An 18,631-nucleotide genomic window follows, 5' to 3' on the forward strand; every position below is an offset into this window, starting at 1 on the left:
ATGAATAATTTAGGAATAGAAAAAAGATAGAAGAGGGAAAACATATCCCCCCCCAAAAAAACTTCTATATTCTTTTACAAGACAGTTCCTGAATCACCTGGCACAGGTAGCAGCCATTGAAAATGTGTGTATAAATTCTGTCCATAATTAATATGCTGAGTCAAAGCACAATGGGAAACTTCAACAACTTAAAACCGCAACTGGAAGTTGCGCCGGTTCGTTTTCCAGCTCTGTTTTATCCTTTTTGACGTTCCAGACGCAGCCTGGGAAACCCTTCTCTGGCTCTTTCTTTACATCGCTAGCTTGTATTTCTGTTAAATAGCCCATGTTTCGTAGCAAGCAGCACCTTTTCACTGGAAGTTAACACAGGAGGAGTAAAATAGCAGGAACTAGCTTGGGAGCTTTAGTTCCCCCAGTGGCTCTGGAAGTGAATAGCAATACACTCTCCCCCAAAACATCCTCTGCTTGCATCGTGCAAGTAACCACAGGAGCGTTGCACCGAAGTCCAAAACCAAACACATCCTTTTGCCTTACATAAAGGAGCAGATTGTCAATTTCAGCATTTTCAACCGATTCCCATTTGACATTCAGATGCACACCCGTATCAGCTGTGGACAACAATCTTTGCTCTCTTACAGCAGAGCTTTCAGAAACTTGCTTGGGAACAGTACAGCTGCTACCAAAGTGAGTTTCTCTCTTCAATTCAGGTACCGAAGACCTCTGGCCTATCAGCTGTGCCGTGCTACACCAAGTTAACTAGGAGACTTCCAATTCCCCACTTCTCTGCTCTCTTGTGAAACAAAGCAGAACAGAATCCACACTCTCTGCTTTTTCTACCCCATTTCACTGGTGTGGCTATAGAATCGTTACTGGATAGGACCCAAAATTCAGCTAATAAATTTAATTCCATCTTTCCTGCCAGGAGCTCAGAACTGGTATACATAATTCTTCCTTCCCCATTTTGCCCTCACAACAACCCTGTCAGGTAGGTTAGGCTGAGAGGGTGTCCAAAGACGACCCAGTGGATTTCCTGGCAGAGTGGGGATTTGAACTCATGTCACCCTAACCACGTTCATCCAGTATTGTCTCCCACCCAGCTGTATAAAGACATGAAGCTATTGACCTTCCCACTGTTTGTCCCCAGCATCTGATATTGAGATACGCTGCCTCTGTACACAGAGGTTCCATTTAGTTATTATGACTTACCACAATCCTGTTTTATATATTATTTTATATATTATTTATAGTATATATAATAATTTTCCTTTCTGCAGTTTAGATCATTCTTCATCCAGAACTAACCAGATATGAGTAACTTCATTAAGCAGAGATAAAGGACTTATTTGCTCCCCCTGCCCCTGTTATCTGGAGCCCTTTCTTCTTCCTCCTCTGTACCGTTGCTGGAAATCACATTAAAAGCATTTTTGGCATGGCACAGTTGGGTGGGGTTTGCAGTCGGCAGCGAGCGTGACGTGCCCTGAAAATCACCTGCACAGGACAGCCAGAGGGTGTGGTTACAATAGCCTGCCAGCCTCAATTCCAGAAGTAGATGAGTCAGGTTACCAAGTGAACCACTTGGGATTATCACTCACCAAGACTCGCCTCCCCCTAAACACACCGTTTGGAGGACATCCTGCCAGAAACAATCTCAGGCACGTCCAACCTAGAGAGGCAGCAAAACTTTTTGTTTGTTAGGAGCCAACTGGGTACCTCTCTTTAGAGTCATCGTTTATTTATTTAAAGGGTCCTTAACTGTTCTTGATAACCTAAAAAAAACACTTTTATTCCTACTGAGACATGGTCAGGGTCAGTATCTGGAATCAATTGCCTGGAAAAGTTTTAGGTTCGTAGAAAAAGAGCTGGAGGAGCTCATTAGCATAACTCATTAGCATATGCCACACCTCTTGCCATCACCAGAAGTGTGTCATTGGTATTTGCATATGCCACACCCCCTGACATTGCCTATCCTGGCTGTTTTGGACCCAATCCTGGCCATTCAGGGCCGAATTTGGGCCCAAAATGGCAAAAGGGGGCTGAAAATGGTCAAAAAGGGGCCCAAAATGGTCAGGATTGTGCCGCTGCTGAGTGGGAGAGAGATTCACCACCCATCAGAGGCCCGATCCAGGCCGTTTTTGGCCCCAATCGAGGCCAAAACGGGCCCAAAATGGCTGAGAGTCAGGTGGGCGTGGCCACCTGACATGTGACCTCTTTGGGGAACTGCCGGAACTGCGTTCCTGTGCTTTTCCCCTCGAAATGAGCCCTGGTTTTAGGAGTCATGATGAAGTTGGAGAAATCCGTATAATAAGACTGCGATATTGTTCAAGCCCCTCAAAAAGTTAACTTACGGAATTCACTGCCACAATATGTAGCAATGGCCAGTACTTTAGGTGGCTTTAAAGGAAGACCAGACAAGTTCATGGAGAAAGAAGTCCAGCAACGGGTATTAGCTGCAGTGACTAAAGTAGAACCTCCATGGTCAAAGGCAGTAACCCTATAAATACTAGTTGTTGCAGGGGTGGGGGCAACAACAGGGAAACCAAGTTTCTGTAGGTAATCTGCCTTGAGTCTCAGTGTAAGTTTCAAGTTTCCGTATGTAATCCGCCTTGAGTCTCAGTGAGAAAGGCGGACTATAAATGACAAATAAAATAAGGTTTCTCTACTCTGCTTGCAGGCCTTCCAGGGCTACTCTATGACACAGAGTGCTGGACTGGACCAACTACTGGTTTGTTCCAGCACTGCTCAGGCCACGTTCCATGGTTTGCAGGAATCAGAGAAGGGGTTACTCCCCAAATATGCTTTCAGGGGGTTCCCCACACCCCAAAAAATCCCTGCCTTTGGGATATCCTCAAATGTGCATGGTTTTTGCAAGTCACAGAATAACGTGCATGGTTTATGCAGTTCAGTTTTGCTTGATGCGCAAGGCAGTTTATGCTGGTGCAAAATCTCATATACATACACACAGCCCTGGCCGTTAATGTTATAAATTCACATACAAAGAGAAAGACACATTTGTGGGGAATTAAGAACAAGGCACTACTATCAACGAAGCTGTCTGGAGAAATACCGCCTGCTGCAGAGCGCTGTGTCTAAACATCACACTGGCTCTCTATAACAGCCTCTGCTGTTTACTACACACTTCCTCCAAGACCGGGATTCTCAGATTGTACCTTGGTGGGGCCAGCGACGCCAAGAATGTGTGCGTGACACTCCAATTGTCTGCCTGTAGGGTTCCCTTCTGCCCACAGCCTGAAGGCAGGCAGACCAAATGAAAAACAAGGGAACTAGAAGGAAATTCCAGTACCGTCGAAGGCACTTTTTTGTAAACAGAAAGCTTGTAAGAGTAATCTTTCAGCAATGCAAGATAACCCTTGCGAGGATTCAGCCATAGTGTGGAATCACTTTGGGGAAGGTCAAAGAGGTGCGCACACACACACTCTGGCAAGTATTTATGGCTGCATAAGGAGGCCTATCTCGAATGCAGAGGATTTTTGAACTTCTAGCAGTGGGGGAAATCATTTTACAATTTGCCTGGAAACTCATGACCCCTTAGCCAAGAAGGGGAAAATACAGGGGTCAAGTTACATCCTAAAATGTAAAATACATTCCAAAAAGGTATTTATTATGGGTGTGCACAAAATTCAAATTAAAAACAAGTTAAAAACATAAGACCTGAATGGCAGGCTACATGCATATGTTAAAAATTGCTAAAATGTTCTCCATACACAGATGATGATTAAAAAAAAAGTAAAGCTGGTCTATGCAAGCACCAAGTCATTACTGACCCATGGGGAGACGTCGCATCGCGGCGTTTACTTGGCAGAGTTTTTACAGGGTGGTTTGCCATTGCCTTCCCCAGTCATCTACACTTTACCCCCAGGAAATTGGGTACTTATTTTACCGATCTCGGAAGGATGGAAGGCTGAGTCAACCTTGAGCCGGCTATTTGAACCCGGCTTCTGCCAGGATCGAACTCAGGTCGTGAGCAAAGCTTGGGCTGCAGTACTGCCGCTTACCACTCTGTGCTATGGGGCTCTAATATATGATGATGATGATAAGACCAACGCAAAGACAGACCATATGTGCACACCCATAATAAATACCTTTTTGGAATATATTTTACATTTTAGGTTGTAACTTGACCCCTGTATTCTCCCCTGCTTGTTTGGGTTGGGTCTGTGGGGGCTCTTCCCACCACCCCCTTTTCTTCTTTGTTCCCTTAGTGAAGAAGTCCAGAATCCAGAGGTCCGTCTGTTCATATGGGCTCTGTCCTTTCCATCTCAGCCCATGAAATGTGGACAAGGTGGAGATACAGACCCTCACAGACCAATGGCCAATTCCAGACACTGGGGCTTTCTGTTGTCATACAGGCAATGACAACACTGGTGAAGCAGATGGTGCATGCCAGTAAGAAGTGTTCCTGGGGTCTTCAGAAACAGATGGTGTCCGACATCTTGCAGAATCTAAGAGATGTTTCATTCGCAACAGCCGTTTAAACATTCTCCCACTCAAATTCATGTTCCCTTCATGTTCCCAGGAAAGGAACCAGCTGAAATGGGGGGGATGAGAACAAGACATCTTCCAAGAGCAGCAACGATTATTTCCTAGACTTCCCTTTCTGAACAAGGACTTAGATTTAACGTGAGCTGGTCCATTTCCAGCCGAAGGTCAGAAGGAGGGGATGACCCACGTAACCCTTCCCCAAAGCCCCCCCCCGGCCTTGCAGCTTTGCATCATGGGAGCAAGAGGGATTTGGCCAGTCGTATCCAGAACCATTTTTGGGTGTGCTGGTTGGTGTAGTCACACACTGTAATGAACTTCAAGATGCTTGGAAACTTCTTCTTCATGTGCTTGCACTTCACAGGAATAAGGCGCTTGAGACGAGCCCCTGAACAAAAGAGAAAATCAGCCATGGGAGCACGATCCAATGAGAGATGAATGCAGAACTGGGGAGTATGATCTCTCCAACCCCTTTGCAGAAAGACAAGCATGTCCTTTCTGGACCCAGAAAAGGCAATGGGTATCATGGGCCATTTTGGTGTAGTAATTAGGAGCGGCAGGACTCTAATCTGGAGAGCCAGGTTTGATTCCCCACTCCTCCCCTTGAAGCCAGCTGGGTGACCTTGGGTCAGTCCCAGATCTCTCAGAGCTCTCTCAGCCCCACCCACCTCACAGGGTGATTGTTGTAGGGATAATAACAACATACTTTGTAAACCGCTCTGAGTGGGTGTTAAGTTGTCCTGAAGGGCGGTATATAAATCAAATGTTGTTATTATTTCTCTTTCCATTGCAAATGAGCTAATTTAAGTGCTCTTTCACTTCAGTGGTTTCAAGCACTGCTTAAATTAATTGGAAAATTTGGGAGGAGGGATTCAAGCACTCCTATGTGAGATTTGTTAGCCAACTTTTGAATTTGCATTTATCTGGTGAGGGGGGTTTCTTGGTTGATTTCTTTTATACCTTTATCAGGATACTTCTAAGGGGTTTAGGAAGAAAAGCAAATGTTGTATACAACACTGCATCTGGTCAGTTAATACTTGGTACTGGTAGTTACGCTTTTCAAAGATTTAGGTATTTACAAAAGTGCCCCTCAAAATGCATTTAAAAATCAAGTGTTGCAGATTTTAAGGATTGGAAATTCTAGACCCAAAAATTCAAAATGACATTTTAAATTTGTGTGAGGAAATTGTATTCAGCAGAAATTAGAAATTTATTGGCCCCCGTTTCTAGAAAATTCCCAACAAATGACACTTTGGAATGGTTTCTGCTATTCTATAAAATACCAAACCTGCTAAATGCTGTAGAATTACACAAAGACAACCTCAGATGTCATCTTACGGCAAAAGATAAATGCTCAAAAATTTGGAGGCAGGCTCTAGAAAAGTCACTGGCGGGAATGTCCACTGCGTACCTTCTTACCACTAGCAATATGCACTGTAAAGAAAAGAAGCAATGCAGTCCCTGCCCCAGACACCTTACTATCATTGTTTGCAAAGTTAAAAGAAATAGAGGAAGATTTTGGGAGACAGACATTAGGATCTACTTAATCAGAGTCAAACCACCCGTCCATCTAGCCCAGGATGATCTTTTCTGATGCGCATTTCAAGATCACAGTTAAGGATCTTTCCCAGCCCTGCAACCTGAAATCCTTCTCACCGGAGATGCTAGGAATTTAATTTGGAAAATCATACATGCCAAGGACGTTCCCTTCCACCTTTTTATGGCACACGTCATTCATGCATACAGGATAATTCTCATAGCCGCTTGGAATTATGTCAGCAGGGATAAGAGAAGGGAGCACAAATCGTATCAGTGGACTGAACAATCTTGAAGCTCAACCGCCTGCTTATGTCTCCTGGGAGCAAACAGTGGTCCACACAAACCACCCCCATCATGGCACGAGCCACACCAGAGTTTTTTATGATCTTACCGGGCGAGAGGCTGAGGGCGAACTTGGTCTGGAAGTCACACTCTTCGCTGTCCAGGTAATCATCAGAAATGACTACCACCATTCTCCGGCACCTGAAGTCGGATAGAGAAGAGCGGGGAAGTTAAGGGTGTTGGAGAGAGGGGGGAAGGAGGACCGAGTGCCCCAGCACAGACCTCCAGGAAACCTGATCAGGGATTGAGAGTCTGCGGTGCGGTCCAGAGGATAACAGCACCGGATCTGGGCCTCAAATACCTGGATCCAGAAGGCATGAGGGAAGATAAGAGGTAGTCCATTCCTCCCCTTGATCTGCAGCAGCCTGTCTTTTAAAACCCTGTCATGAGCTTTTGTCTTGAGCCTCCAATCTACAACCAGGGGCTCACTTTTATTACTTTTTGTGATCTTTGCTAATGTCTGTTTTCCTCTTCCAGGCCACCCGCTCCCCTGCTCCTGGCCTTAAGAAGAGCCCTTCTGGATCGGCCCGGAGGTCCATCTCGCCCAGCATCCGGTCTCACACAGCATCCAACTTGCTGCCTTGGAGAGCCAGCAAGGAAGCATAGAGGCTGAGGTCGTCCTCTGATGTACCTCTCAGCACCGGGGTTCAGAGGTTCTGCTCGCTTTAATCACTCGTTATCTAATTTTCTCTTAAAGCTGTCTGTGCTTATGGCCATTACTGCATCCGCTGGCAGCAAATTCCACAATTTATTCACTCATTGAGTTAAAAAGTATTTCCTTGTGTCTGTTCTGAATCTATTTCCCAACCTCTGAGGTCTAGAATTATGGGAAAGGAAAAAGGGTCCCTCTATACACTTTCTCCATCCCATGTATAATTTTATAAACCTCTATCATGTCACACACACACACACACACACTTAGCCGTCTCTTTTCTAAACTGGAAAGTCCCAGACTCTTCAGCCTTTTCTCATAGGAAAGGCGCTCCAGCCCCCTAATTCCTTCTTCCGTACTTTTTCTCTGCAATGTCTTTTTTGAGATACGGTGACCAGACCAGCACACAGTATTCCAAATGAGGCCACATCATAGATCTATACAGGCGCATTTTAATATTGGCAGTTTTATTTTCAGTCGTTTCCAGTTTGGTGTAGTGGTTGAGAGTGGCAGGACTCTAATCTGGAGAGCTGGGTTTGATTCCCCACTCCTCCGCTTGAAGCCAGCTGGGTGACCTTGGGTCAAGCACAGCTCTCTCAGAGCCCTCTTAGCCCAATTCACTTCACAGGGCGATTGTTGTGGAGATAATAATAACATACTTTGTAAACCACTCCAAGTGGGTGTTAAGTTGTCCTGAAGGGTGGCATATAAATTGAATATTGTTGTTGTTGTTGTTGTTATTTCCTAATAATCCCCAGCTTGGAGTTTGCCTTTTTCCACGGTTGCTGCACACTGAGTTGACATTTTCATCGATCTGTCCACTACAACCCCAAGATCTCTAAGTCTTGGCTAGTTTAGACCTATCAGTGTATATTTAAAGTTAGGATGTTTAGCTAAAAATCAAAGGGAAGCAGCTATTATGCAGGTAAAGGCACATAAACATAAACAGCATGGCGGATGTACCCCAGGTGCCTTTCCAGCTTAAAAAAAAACATTTTAAATTTTTTTATTTTATTCATAGAATTAAAGGCCCAATAAAAAGGGCAGAAAGCAAAAATAGAGAAAAGGATAATAACAAGCTTACAAGAAAAAAAAACATTATTTTGATTGCAGCAATCCTCTCCCCTCCCCACTCCACCCTTTCATTCCCATCACCCTCTCCCATGCACTTTCTAAAACTTACCGTTTCTCTATAAGTTCGCTGGTGATGGTCCACACGCACGCCCCCGGCAAGACATCCCGGTCGAAGACGCAGAGCTTCAGCTTGTGTTCTGTCTGCTCCAGTTCTTGGATCATCTCTTGCACAAACTCGATGTCCTTATAGCAGTAACAAATGAAGGCATCAAACAGCTCCGGCGTTTGCCCTGCGAAAAAAGAAAAAGGAACACAGAACGGAGAGAGCAAATTTATCGTACAGCCTGTCTTAAGCCATCTTTGGGAGGGAGGTACCTGAAAGTTACTCGACCCGCCCCTTTTGTTACTTGATAGCACATAATTCTGCTGGTTATTTGCCAAACATCAACAGCATGAAAGAAACTTCTTCCCTGTTGGGTCACCTAACACAGTTCATTATTCACCCCAGGACACCAGACACGCAGCTCTTCACAAGCTGTCTTCTGCAACAACCGATACCGGTCGATGGCATGCAACAAAAAAAACCATTTCCCACAATGCAGTGTTGTTTAGGAGAAATAACAGGTGGTTATTTTTAGCCACTTTGCTACTTTTGACCGCGTTTGAGACATTTCTTGGAAAAACTGCCTAGAACCGCCTCTATTGGCTGCTTCCTCCTACCCTGCTATCTTCATAAGCCCCACCTCCTTCCAAAAGGTACCACATACCTAAAGTCCATCAATACAGCTGCAAAGACAACAGTTTGCATCCTAGTCTCTCTTCTCACTTGTGCTAGGCACGTCTGCTTGCAAAAGCAAATATCTTTAGCTCCCCCCTCCCATTTCTTTAACTTTCTCCTCTATCCCTTTTGCCTTCTTACATATTCCCCACTCTCAACCAACAACATGCCATTTTTCTATCTCTGGGCTCTGTGTCCCCCCCAGCCAAACTGACCTTCCACTTGCCTCGCAAAAACCACAGTTTATTAAGATTCTGTGACTGACAACTTCTCCCCGATAGGTCAGAACATTGCCTAATGCAGCTGCTTGGCCAATGGCCTGCAGAGACTTCCAAAGACAGACAGCTTTTAGCAGAGAAGTTACATCCACGAAGCTGCCTTATAACGTCAGACCACGAGTCTATCAAGGTGAACAAACGTCTGCTCTAACACAGCAGCTCTCCAGGAACTCTTCAGGTCAAGATATTTCAAATCACTGACTACTCAATCTTTTTAGATGCAGATGCCGGGAATCGAACTCGGGACCTTCTGTGTGCAAAGCACATGCTCTAAAGTCCCGGAGTCCAGATGAAACACAAATACAGAGCAAGCAAAAAGCAAATCCAATACATGCAAGTTCAGCAATTGCTTGTCACCACCACTGACAATTGAAGTCACAAGGAAATTTGTGAGCTTTTAACATGAGGCGAACAAGCAAATTCAACAGATGCATGCAGGTACAACAGGAAGCTTTGCCTGTTGAATTGTTTACCATTATGCAGCTGTTGAAGGCACAGGAATCCTGCCAAAGAAAGAAGGTGGCAACCCTAGACACAGAAAACAGACAGAAACCTCAAGCTGGAAGGGACACCAAGGGTCATCTAGCCCAACCCCGTCCACAAGACAGGAAGTTCACAGCTATCTCCCTTCCTCACCTCCCCCAGTGACCCCTGCTGTATGCCCAGAGGAAGGCAATAAACCTACAGGATCCCTGGCCAATCTGGCCTGGAGGAAAATTCCTTTCTGTCCCTGAAGTGGTGATCAGCTTTACCTTGGGCACGTGAGAAAGGCTCATGACAGCCGAGCACCGTGTACAGTCACAGAATCATCATTGCTTTCAGATGGCCATCTAGCCTTTTCTTAAAGACCTCCAAAGGAGGAGAGCCCACCACCTCCCGAGGAAGCCTGCTCCGTTGTGGATAACAGGCCGCATTATATTTTCTTTAGAGAGCGCCCAACCCAAAGCGCTCACCCAGCGCCAGACTATCTTCTTACCCAAGGGGTCGTCTCGGGTGGTAATGCCTCGCGTTTCCAGCGTCCTCGGTTCGCTGCTGTCCACCGCTGGGACCTGAAGGGGCCGATCCGCTTCCTGCCGCTTCCGCTCCAGGTATTTCTTACAATCCTCTTCTGTGGGAGTTGCATACAAAAAAAAGAGACCCCTCTAAGGATGCTCACTCTGACGTTCAGGGTGTGTCCACAGGGCACTTCTTCCCTTGCTTCCCATTCAGCGCAGGAAGTATCCCTGGGGAAAACCTGGAGCATTGCTTCCTGGAATAGCTCTGTGCCGACGCACCAAAGCCAACCACAAGGACCTCCCAAACAAGTCTTCCCACGCCTCTTGCCTACGAAAGGATAAGTGCGTGCTCTAGCTGGATATGTCTGAGCTGCAGCAGTGTTGGGTCACGTGGAGATTTACATGTTTGGAGGCAGTATAGCTCTCATTTGCAAAACATTAGGGACGAACAGGGAGAGGCTCTACCCACATTGGTTGGGAGCTTCCCAGAAGCAACCAGGAGATCCAAAACGGAGAAAAATATTCAGGATTGAATGGACTTTCAGCCTCATCTAGATGACTTCCTACCCCGACACGGCTAACGTGGCCACTTGGATCCATGCTATGGTAACATCAAGACTTGACTATTGTAACGCACTATATATAGGTCACCCGTCCAAGTTAACTAGGGGACTCCAACCTTGATCCAGGACAGTTTAATATGGATTGGGAGAAGTTGAAACAATATTTGGTGAAAAAATGGGAGGTGGGAGGAGAACTGTGGCAGTTTGAAAATTACTGAAATACAACAAAAGAAGAGGGAAGTGACTTTACCGGGGGGAGGAAAGTTAAAGGAGAAATTCTAAGCAATTATATTATTTGACTATTAAATATAGTATTAAGCAATAGAGGTGTTATTATAATAATTATAAAGAATTATAAGGATAGAAATTAATTAGTTTTATTTCTGGCAGATAACTGTTTAACGGAGAAATTATATAATCAAAACAGAATGAATATAAGAAAGGTGGAAAGAAATATATAGTAACATACAGAATATGAGTTAAAGTGTTTAACCTGTGCCGAATGTATACTGTGTTCATAGAAGTACTCAGAAATATGCAGTGTATGGGTCAAATTGATTGATTATTGCCGGCAGATAATTGTATAATGGAGAAATTATATAATTAAAATATAATGAACATAAGATAGGCAGAAGGAAGTAAAGAGTAACATATAGAGTATAGGTTAAATCGATTGACTTATGTCGAATGTATATTATGTTTATAGAAGTACTTAAAGTCATGTAGAATGTGAGACAAATTGTTTGTCCCATATTGATGAGACTAGAATGTGTAAGATAGAGTATAGAGTACAAAAAATAGATAAATGATTATTATTATTAAAGGGTATATGCCAGGAATGTAATGTCTAGTTGATAAGTTAAGTGGGAAAGGGAACAGAGATAGCACGGTGTTATAATAGATAAGCTTAGAAGAGAGTGAAAGTATATGTTTATTAGAATAAAATAAGTATGAAATGAGTAGGGGGAAAATGGATAAGGGGTTGGAAAACTGTTGGAAGTCAACAAAAGGGGGGGAAAGGGAGGGGGTTAGAACTGGAATATTTAAAGGAAATTGATTGTAATGAGCATAATATTGATTGATTTCTAATCCAATAAAAATTTTTCAAAAACAAAAACAAAACTAGGGGACTCCAATTGGTGCAAAATGCTGCGGCTCGACTGTTACCAGGAGCGAGCAGGAGCACCCATTCTGAAAACCCATTCTGAAAACATGAGAGGTTGCGCAACCTCCAGGCCTCACACCTAGGAGACTGCCTTACTTGAGGCAAACCCTTGCAGTGCAATTTACGCAGCATTACCGCCTTCAGAGTCCATGTCTGTTTCAGGTTGCACCGCTGGTCTATCACCCCCATTCTGCAGTCACTCCATTGGCTGCCCATCAGTTACGGTGCTCAGTTCAAGGTACTGATTCTCACATACAAAGCTCTTCAAGGCCTTGTCCTGGCATACCTATGGGACCGCCTCCCTCCCTATGTTCCTCCACGGCAGCTTCGCTCATCTGAACAGGGTCTCTTGCAGGTGCAGGCGAAATCAACAGCAGCCCATACACGGGCTTTCTCTACGGTGGCCCCTACCCTGTGCAACGGCCTGCCTGAAGAGGTCAGGAGAGCCCCCACTCTCTTGGCTTTCTGCGAATGATGCAAACCTGAATTATTCAAAAAGTCCTTTTACTCAGATAGGAGGGCTGTATTGTAGGGAGGGGTATCAAAGAGATGTTAGCCATGGATGCTCCGGAAAGTCAGGTGACTGGAGACTCTCTTTGTGATCAGAGGGAAATGAATGGTGGCGCAGTCACACAGTGTCACCATTCCCTATGGTCTCCAGTAGAGATGGACACGAACCAGAAAAAAAATGAACCATGCGATTCGTGGTTTGTCACGTTTCACGAACGGCAAACTTTCACGAACCTCCCCCGGTTCATGAATCGGTTTGTTCTGGTTAGTGAAAATGTCACTTCCGGGCAAGCAAATCACTACTTCCGGGTCAGCAGAAGGTCACTTCCGGGTCAGCAGAAGGTTTGCAGGAAGTCCATCCCCTGTTGCCTAGGAAACTGATTGATTGGCGCCAGGCTGTCTGCAGTGATGAACTGAAAAACGAACCAAACGAACCAGCCTAAAGTTCATGGCGGTTTGTCAGAAATGCAATCTGACGAACCGCTGGTTCACGAACCACGAACCGGCCTGGTTCGTCATGAATTTTAGTTCATATTTCGGTTTGTGCCCATCTCTAGTCTCCAGTCACACAGTTAACAAGCCACTTTTATTAACTAGCATGCCGCACAAGCAAAGAATTTGGAACTGGAAGCAGCACTCTGAGAATCTGCAATCTCCATCTCTTTTTGAAAAGGGCATTTTACTCAGATAGGGCTGTACTGTAGGGTCTCAGATGCTTCACTAATGAATTAGGGACCATAGACTTCACCACTATTTTGCCTTACGTCCTATCTGTTGCTTTAAGTATGTGCTCCTATGTGCTACCTGTGCTTCATGTTGTCTAATGTCAGTCCACTGTGTAATCTGCCTTGAGACTCAGTGAGAAAGGCAGACTATAAATGACATCATCATCATCATCATTAATAATAACAGTAATCAGGGCTTTTTTCTGGGAAAAGAGGTGGTGGAACTCAGTGGGTTGCCAGCACAGGAGGTAACTCCTGGCAGGAGGTGGCACCACTGGTACCACATGTGCACACGCAAAGTGCATGCACACTTCCAGGACCATGCAATAATGTCACTTTGGGTCAGCTGGAACAAGGGGGAGGAGTTTTTTAAAATTCAAATCACCCTCAGCGAAAATGCGAAAAGCAGTTGGGATTCTGGGAGATCCCCAGGCCGTACCTGGAGGGTTGGCATATGGGTTTTTAAACCAGTGGTTTGCCCGTAGAAAGCTCCGGGGATCAGTCCCTGGAGAGTCACTGCTGGATGGAGGAGACAATTCAGAGCTACAAGTTGTCTACCTTATGAAGCAACCCCCCCCCTGAGATCTTTTGCAGCAATCATCATGCTTTGCATTTTAAGGCTCCTTTCAGCTACAGCAGCTCTGCAAGGTAGACCAGAGTGTTATGACCTCCAGTTTGCAGATGTGGCAGGGGCTGAGGCTGAAAGAGAAAGTCCTGCCTTGCTCACCATGTGAGCTCAAAGTGGAGAGGAGATCTGAACCAGCAGTGCTTGCCTCAAGCACACACTCTTAGCCCCCAGGCCTCTAACTCCCTGTGTATTTCTATTTTCTCCCCACCCACCCCTCTTGCCTTTGCTAGTATCCTTGTGTGGCTCAGGAACTGGCTTTCACTGCTTCTTCCTCTGACATCTTTGTTGGTGTGGCTTGTTCTCTTTTACACCAGGATGACGTTTTCGGGCACTTCCCCATCTGATAATAAGTCTTTCCTCATTTGCCCCCAAAGAAACAATCTCTCCCTCCCTCCCTTCCTTCTCTGAGTTAGTTCCTCTAATACTACTATTGGTCACATGAAGTTTTGCAAAACCTGCAGTTCAGTGTTACAGCTCCTATTTCGTGTGCAAGAGGGTTCCACCATTTGTTATGCCCTTTACTTGTTTTATTTATACCCCACCTTTCTGTCCAATGGGGACCCAAGGCAGCTTCTATAATTCTCCTCTCCTCCATTTTATCCCCACAACAACCCTTTAAGGTAGGTTGAGAGAGGAGGACTGACCCAAAGTCACCCAGCAAGCTTCCATGGCAGAGTCTCTCTACACAAGACATCTTACATGGGGACACTCGAGTGACTTACTTTTTGTGTGGTCTTATATTCATGTGTACTCTGTCTCCCTAGCGGTGCGTGTGTATCCACAATGGGAGAACAAGTGTTAAGATCTATCACTTGATCCTACTTGTATAAGTTATCTTGTGTAGAGAGATAAAGAGTCAAAACAGATGAGACAGGGCAGCTCACTCCCCTTGCTCCCCTAAATGCACTCCAGAAAAGTGGAAAACCGCCGGGGAATAGTAAATAAATAAATAAATGTCTTTCTTAATCTTATTTAAAGTGACAGTGCTCAATAAATGCTTATTCCCAATACAGTCATGTTATACATACAATTCATATAACCAATACAAAGGAATAATCCTAAATGGACAAAACACTCCCGTGTTTTCAGAAAAAGCAGGGCAGTGAACTTCAAGTTCAAAATACAACTCGGACTCACTGCCCTGCTTCCTCTGAAAACACGGAAGATCTCGGAGGAAGAAGCAGTGAAAGCCAGGAGAAAAAGCTCTTCCTGAGCCACACAAGGACACTAGCAAAGGCAAGGGGCGGGGGGTGGGGGGAGAGAAAATAGAAACACACAGGGAGCTAGTGAGGCCGGGGGGCTAAGAGTGTGTGCTTGAGGCAAGCACTGCTGGTTCAGATCTCCTCTCCACTTTGAGCTCATGTGGTGAGCAAGGCAGGACTTTCTCTCTCAGCTTCAGCCCCTGCCACATCTGCAAACCGGAGGTAATAACACTCTGGTCTACCTTGCAGGGCTGCTGTAGCTGAAAGGAGCCTTAAAATGCAAAGCATGGTGATTGCTGCAAAAGACCTCGGGGGGGGGGGTTGCTTCATAAGGTAGTCAGACAACTTGTAGCTCTGAATTGTCTCCTCCATCCAGCAGTGACTCTTCAGGGACTGATCCCCGGGGCTATCTATGGGCAAACCACTGGTTAAAAAACTATCGAACTGTGAACAGATAAGAACCACAAGAAACAAACAGCACGTTCACTGCCAGCGGATGTAGCGGGGGCCACTATCACAGATGGCTTGCAGAGGGGCCTGGGCAGAGTCATGGAGCAGAGATCCAGCCACGGCTACTAAAGGGGGCCAGCAAACCTGCGAGCAGGAACCTCTATTTAGCTCCGTGGAAACCAACGTGGCCTAGTGGTTAAGGGCGTCAGGCCAGGACCTGGGGGAGCCAGATTCGAGTCTCCACTCCATCATGGAAGCTCCCTGGGTGACCTTGGGCCAGACACACTCTCTCGGCCTAGCCTACCTCACAGGGTTATTGAGAGGATAAAGTGGAGGAGAGGAGAATGATGAGAAGTGTGAAAATGGGGCATCCATGAAGTCAATAGCCACAATGCTAGGAGGCCACCTGGGTCTCCGTGCCCGGTCCATGGGCTCCCCAGGGCATTGCCCACTGAAGGAAACAGAACGTGGTCCTAGACGAGCCACTGGTCTGAGCCACTGGGCTTCTAACCTAGTGTTGCCAACCTCCAGGTGGATCCTGGAGCTCTCCCAGAATCCCAACTACTCTCCAGACTAGAGATCAGTTCCCCTGGAGAAAGTGGCTACTCTGGGGGGTGGACTCTGTGGCACTATTCCACACTGAAGTCCCTCTCACCCTGAAGTTCCACCTCCCCAAATCTCCAGGAATTTCTCAACCTTGAGCCGCAAGCCCCATATGCCAACCCTCCAGGTACGGCCTGGGGATCTCCCAGAATCCCAACTGCTCCAGAGCTCAGTTCCCCCGGAGAAAGCGGCTACTTTGGAGGGGGGTCTTTATGACACTATACTACATTGAAGTCCCCCTCACCCTGAAGTCCCCCCCTCCAATCTCCAAGAGCCACCAGCCACATATGCTGAGTGGACTAGAGGAGACCTTGAGCCGCCAGCCCCATATGCCAACCCTCCAGGTAGGGCCTGGAGATCTCCCACCTGCTCTCCAGAGTACCGAGCTCAGTTCCCCCGGGAGAAAGCGGCTACTTTGGAGGGGGGTCTCTATGACACTATACTACACTGAAGTCTCCCTCACCCTGAAGTTCCATCCCCCCCTCCCCAAATCTCCAGGAATTTCTCAGCCTTGAGCCTCCAGCCCCATATGCCAACCCTCCAGGTAGGGCCTGGAGATCTCCCCCCACTACCGAGCTCAGTTCCCGCGGAGAAAGCGGCTCCCTTGGAGGCCGGCCCCTCTGGCCCCGAGGGCCACCCCCCGCCGGGAGCGGGCACCCGCGCGGACCTCGCTCGCTCACCGATGCGCGGCGCCAGGTCGGCCAGGGCGTCGTGGCGCTCGAGGGCGCGCAGCAGCGCCAGGAGGCGGCCGACGGTGGCGCGGCCCGGGCAGCGCGCCGGCCAGTCCTCGAGGAGGCGCGCCGTGGGGTCGGCCTCGGCCTCGAGCCGCTTGATCTCCAGGAACTCGTAGCCCAGCCGCTCGGCCAGCGCCGTCCAGTCGGCGGCCACCGCGGCGCGCGGGTTCAGGAAGAGGCCCAGGCGCCGCCGCGCCCCGTAGTTCAGCGCCGTCAGCGGCACCGCCTCGGCCCAGGCCGCCCCCGGGACCCCCGCCGCCCCCTCCGCCGCCGCCGCCTCCTGCGCCATGGGCCGCCCGCAGCTCGCTCGCCCGCCCGGCCGCCTTCCTCCTTCCTGGGCCCGCCGCCGCTTTCGCAACTTCCCCGACGGGGCGGAGGAGAGGCGGCTCCGAAGCCGACCGCTTTCGCTTCCGAAGCGCCGCGGCGCTCCGCCCAGCCCGGGGAGACGGGCTGGCCCCGCTGACTCGCGAGTCGGCCCCTCGGAGCGCGACGGGCCTTGCCGCCGAGTAGCACCGGCGCGCCTCGGGAAACGCGAAGGCTCTACGCTGCGGTCCTGTGCAGAGTCACTCCGGTCGAAGCCCCTCGAAGGCAGTGGGCTTAGACTGGGGTAACTCTGCAGAGACGCGCATCGCGCCGCAACCTTGAAGATACTTCCATACCCCGCTTTCGCTCCGATTTAGGGTTGCCAGCCTGATTTCCGGAGAACAAAGACGAGGTCCCCTGGAGAGAATGGCGGCTTTGGAGGGTAGATCCTGTGGCATTACACCCCTCTGAGGTCCCTCACCAAGCCCGCCCACCCTATGCTGCGCTCCCAAATCTCCAGGAATTTCCCTTCCAGGAGTTGGCAATCCTATGCAGAGCTGCTTCAGTCTAAGTCCATCGAAGTCAATGGACTGGAGTAACTCTGTATAGAAGCACATTGTGCTGCAGTCTTCCCATTTATACATGCTTCTATGTGCTGTTGTTGCTCTGATTATTATGGTTGCCAACTTCCCAGAGGAGTCTGGAGCTCTCCTGGTATTACAGCTCATCTCCAGACAACAGAGGTTAGGACCCCTGGAGAAAATGGCTGCTTTGCAGGGTGGACTCAATAACATTATACCTCCAGGTGTCACCCCCCCCCCCAAATCTCCAGGAATTTCATGACCAGGAGTTGGCAACCCTAGATGTAGTCCTATGCACGGTTACTTGGGAGTTGCAAGACTTACTTCCCAAGGAATCCTGGATAGGAACTCCCCCCCACCCCCCCACACACTGGAAGGGACATCAGTAAAGTACTCTCTTCTTTATAGATCAAGGTGGTTAATTGTGTTAATTTGTTTGTAGCAGTGGAGCAAGAGTCCAGTAGCATCTATAAGAATAACAAGATTTGTGGTAGGGTATGAGCTTTTGTGAGTCACAGCTCACTTCTTTGGACACCAAGTAAGATACCGATCTGAAGAAGTGAGCTGTGACTCACGGAAGCTCACACCCTACCACAAATTTGGTTAATCTTATAGATGCTACTGGACTCTTGCTCTTCTTCATAGGCCGGTGAGTACAGAAGTTGCGAACTTTTCCCCATTGGAGGGCTCCCGAACCCTTTAGTAGCTGCACCGCTACTCGTTTCCGGACAGTAGGTGGCGTGCACACACTCCGAAACATGAGAAGCGAAAATCAACCCGTAAGGACCTTTTCTTTCGGAACAGGACCTTGACTCTTCAGTAAGACGCGGATCAGCTATGACAGATTATGTCCTAGAGAAATTAAAAGGGTTGGGTGACAGGGGCACCTCTGAAAATCTGAGAGGCTGCACAACCTTCTGACCTGTCTTCACATCTAGGAAACTGCCTTTCTTGAGGGGCATTGCAATTTCTGCAGCGTTACAGCCTTCAGAGTCCATGTCTGTTTCAGGTT

General features: G+C 47.5%; 1 protein-coding gene across 2 annotated transcripts; it reads right to left on the reverse strand.

The window, feature by feature from the left end:
- Positions 1 to 2,898: 2,898 nt before the first annotated feature.
- On the reverse strand, positions 2,899 to 17,134 carry MYD88 (MYD88 innate immune signal transduction adaptor). Of its 2 annotated transcripts, none has more exons than XM_054991565.1 (5): positions 16,682 to 17,126; positions 10,137 to 10,268; positions 8,214 to 8,394; positions 6,428 to 6,519; positions 2,899 to 4,885 (listed from the first exon to the last, which is right to left on the reverse strand). In XM_054991565.1, exons 1-5 carry the CDS (start codon positions 17,022 to 17,024, stop codon positions 4,731 to 4,733), a joined length of 903 nt encoding a protein of 300 aa, XP_054847540.1. In that variant the 5' UTR covers positions 17,025 to 17,126; the 3' UTR covers positions 2,899 to 4,730. The 2 variants fall into 2 exon arrangements, with proteins under 2 accessions (XP_054847540.1, XP_054847541.1); XM_054991566.1 differs by lacking the exon at positions 2,899 to 4,885 and adding an exon at positions 7,699 to 7,700 and having other exon boundaries at positions 6,416 to 6,474; positions 16,682 to 17,134.
- Between the last annotated feature and the right edge of the window lie 1,497 nt (positions 17,135 to 18,631).

Source organism: Eublepharis macularius, chromosome 11, assembly GCF_028583425.1.
Source record: "Eublepharis macularius isolate TG4126 chromosome 11, MPM_Emac_v1.0, whole genome shotgun sequence".
NCBI lineage: Eukaryota > Metazoa > Chordata > Lepidosauria > Squamata > Eublepharidae > Eublepharis > Eublepharis macularius.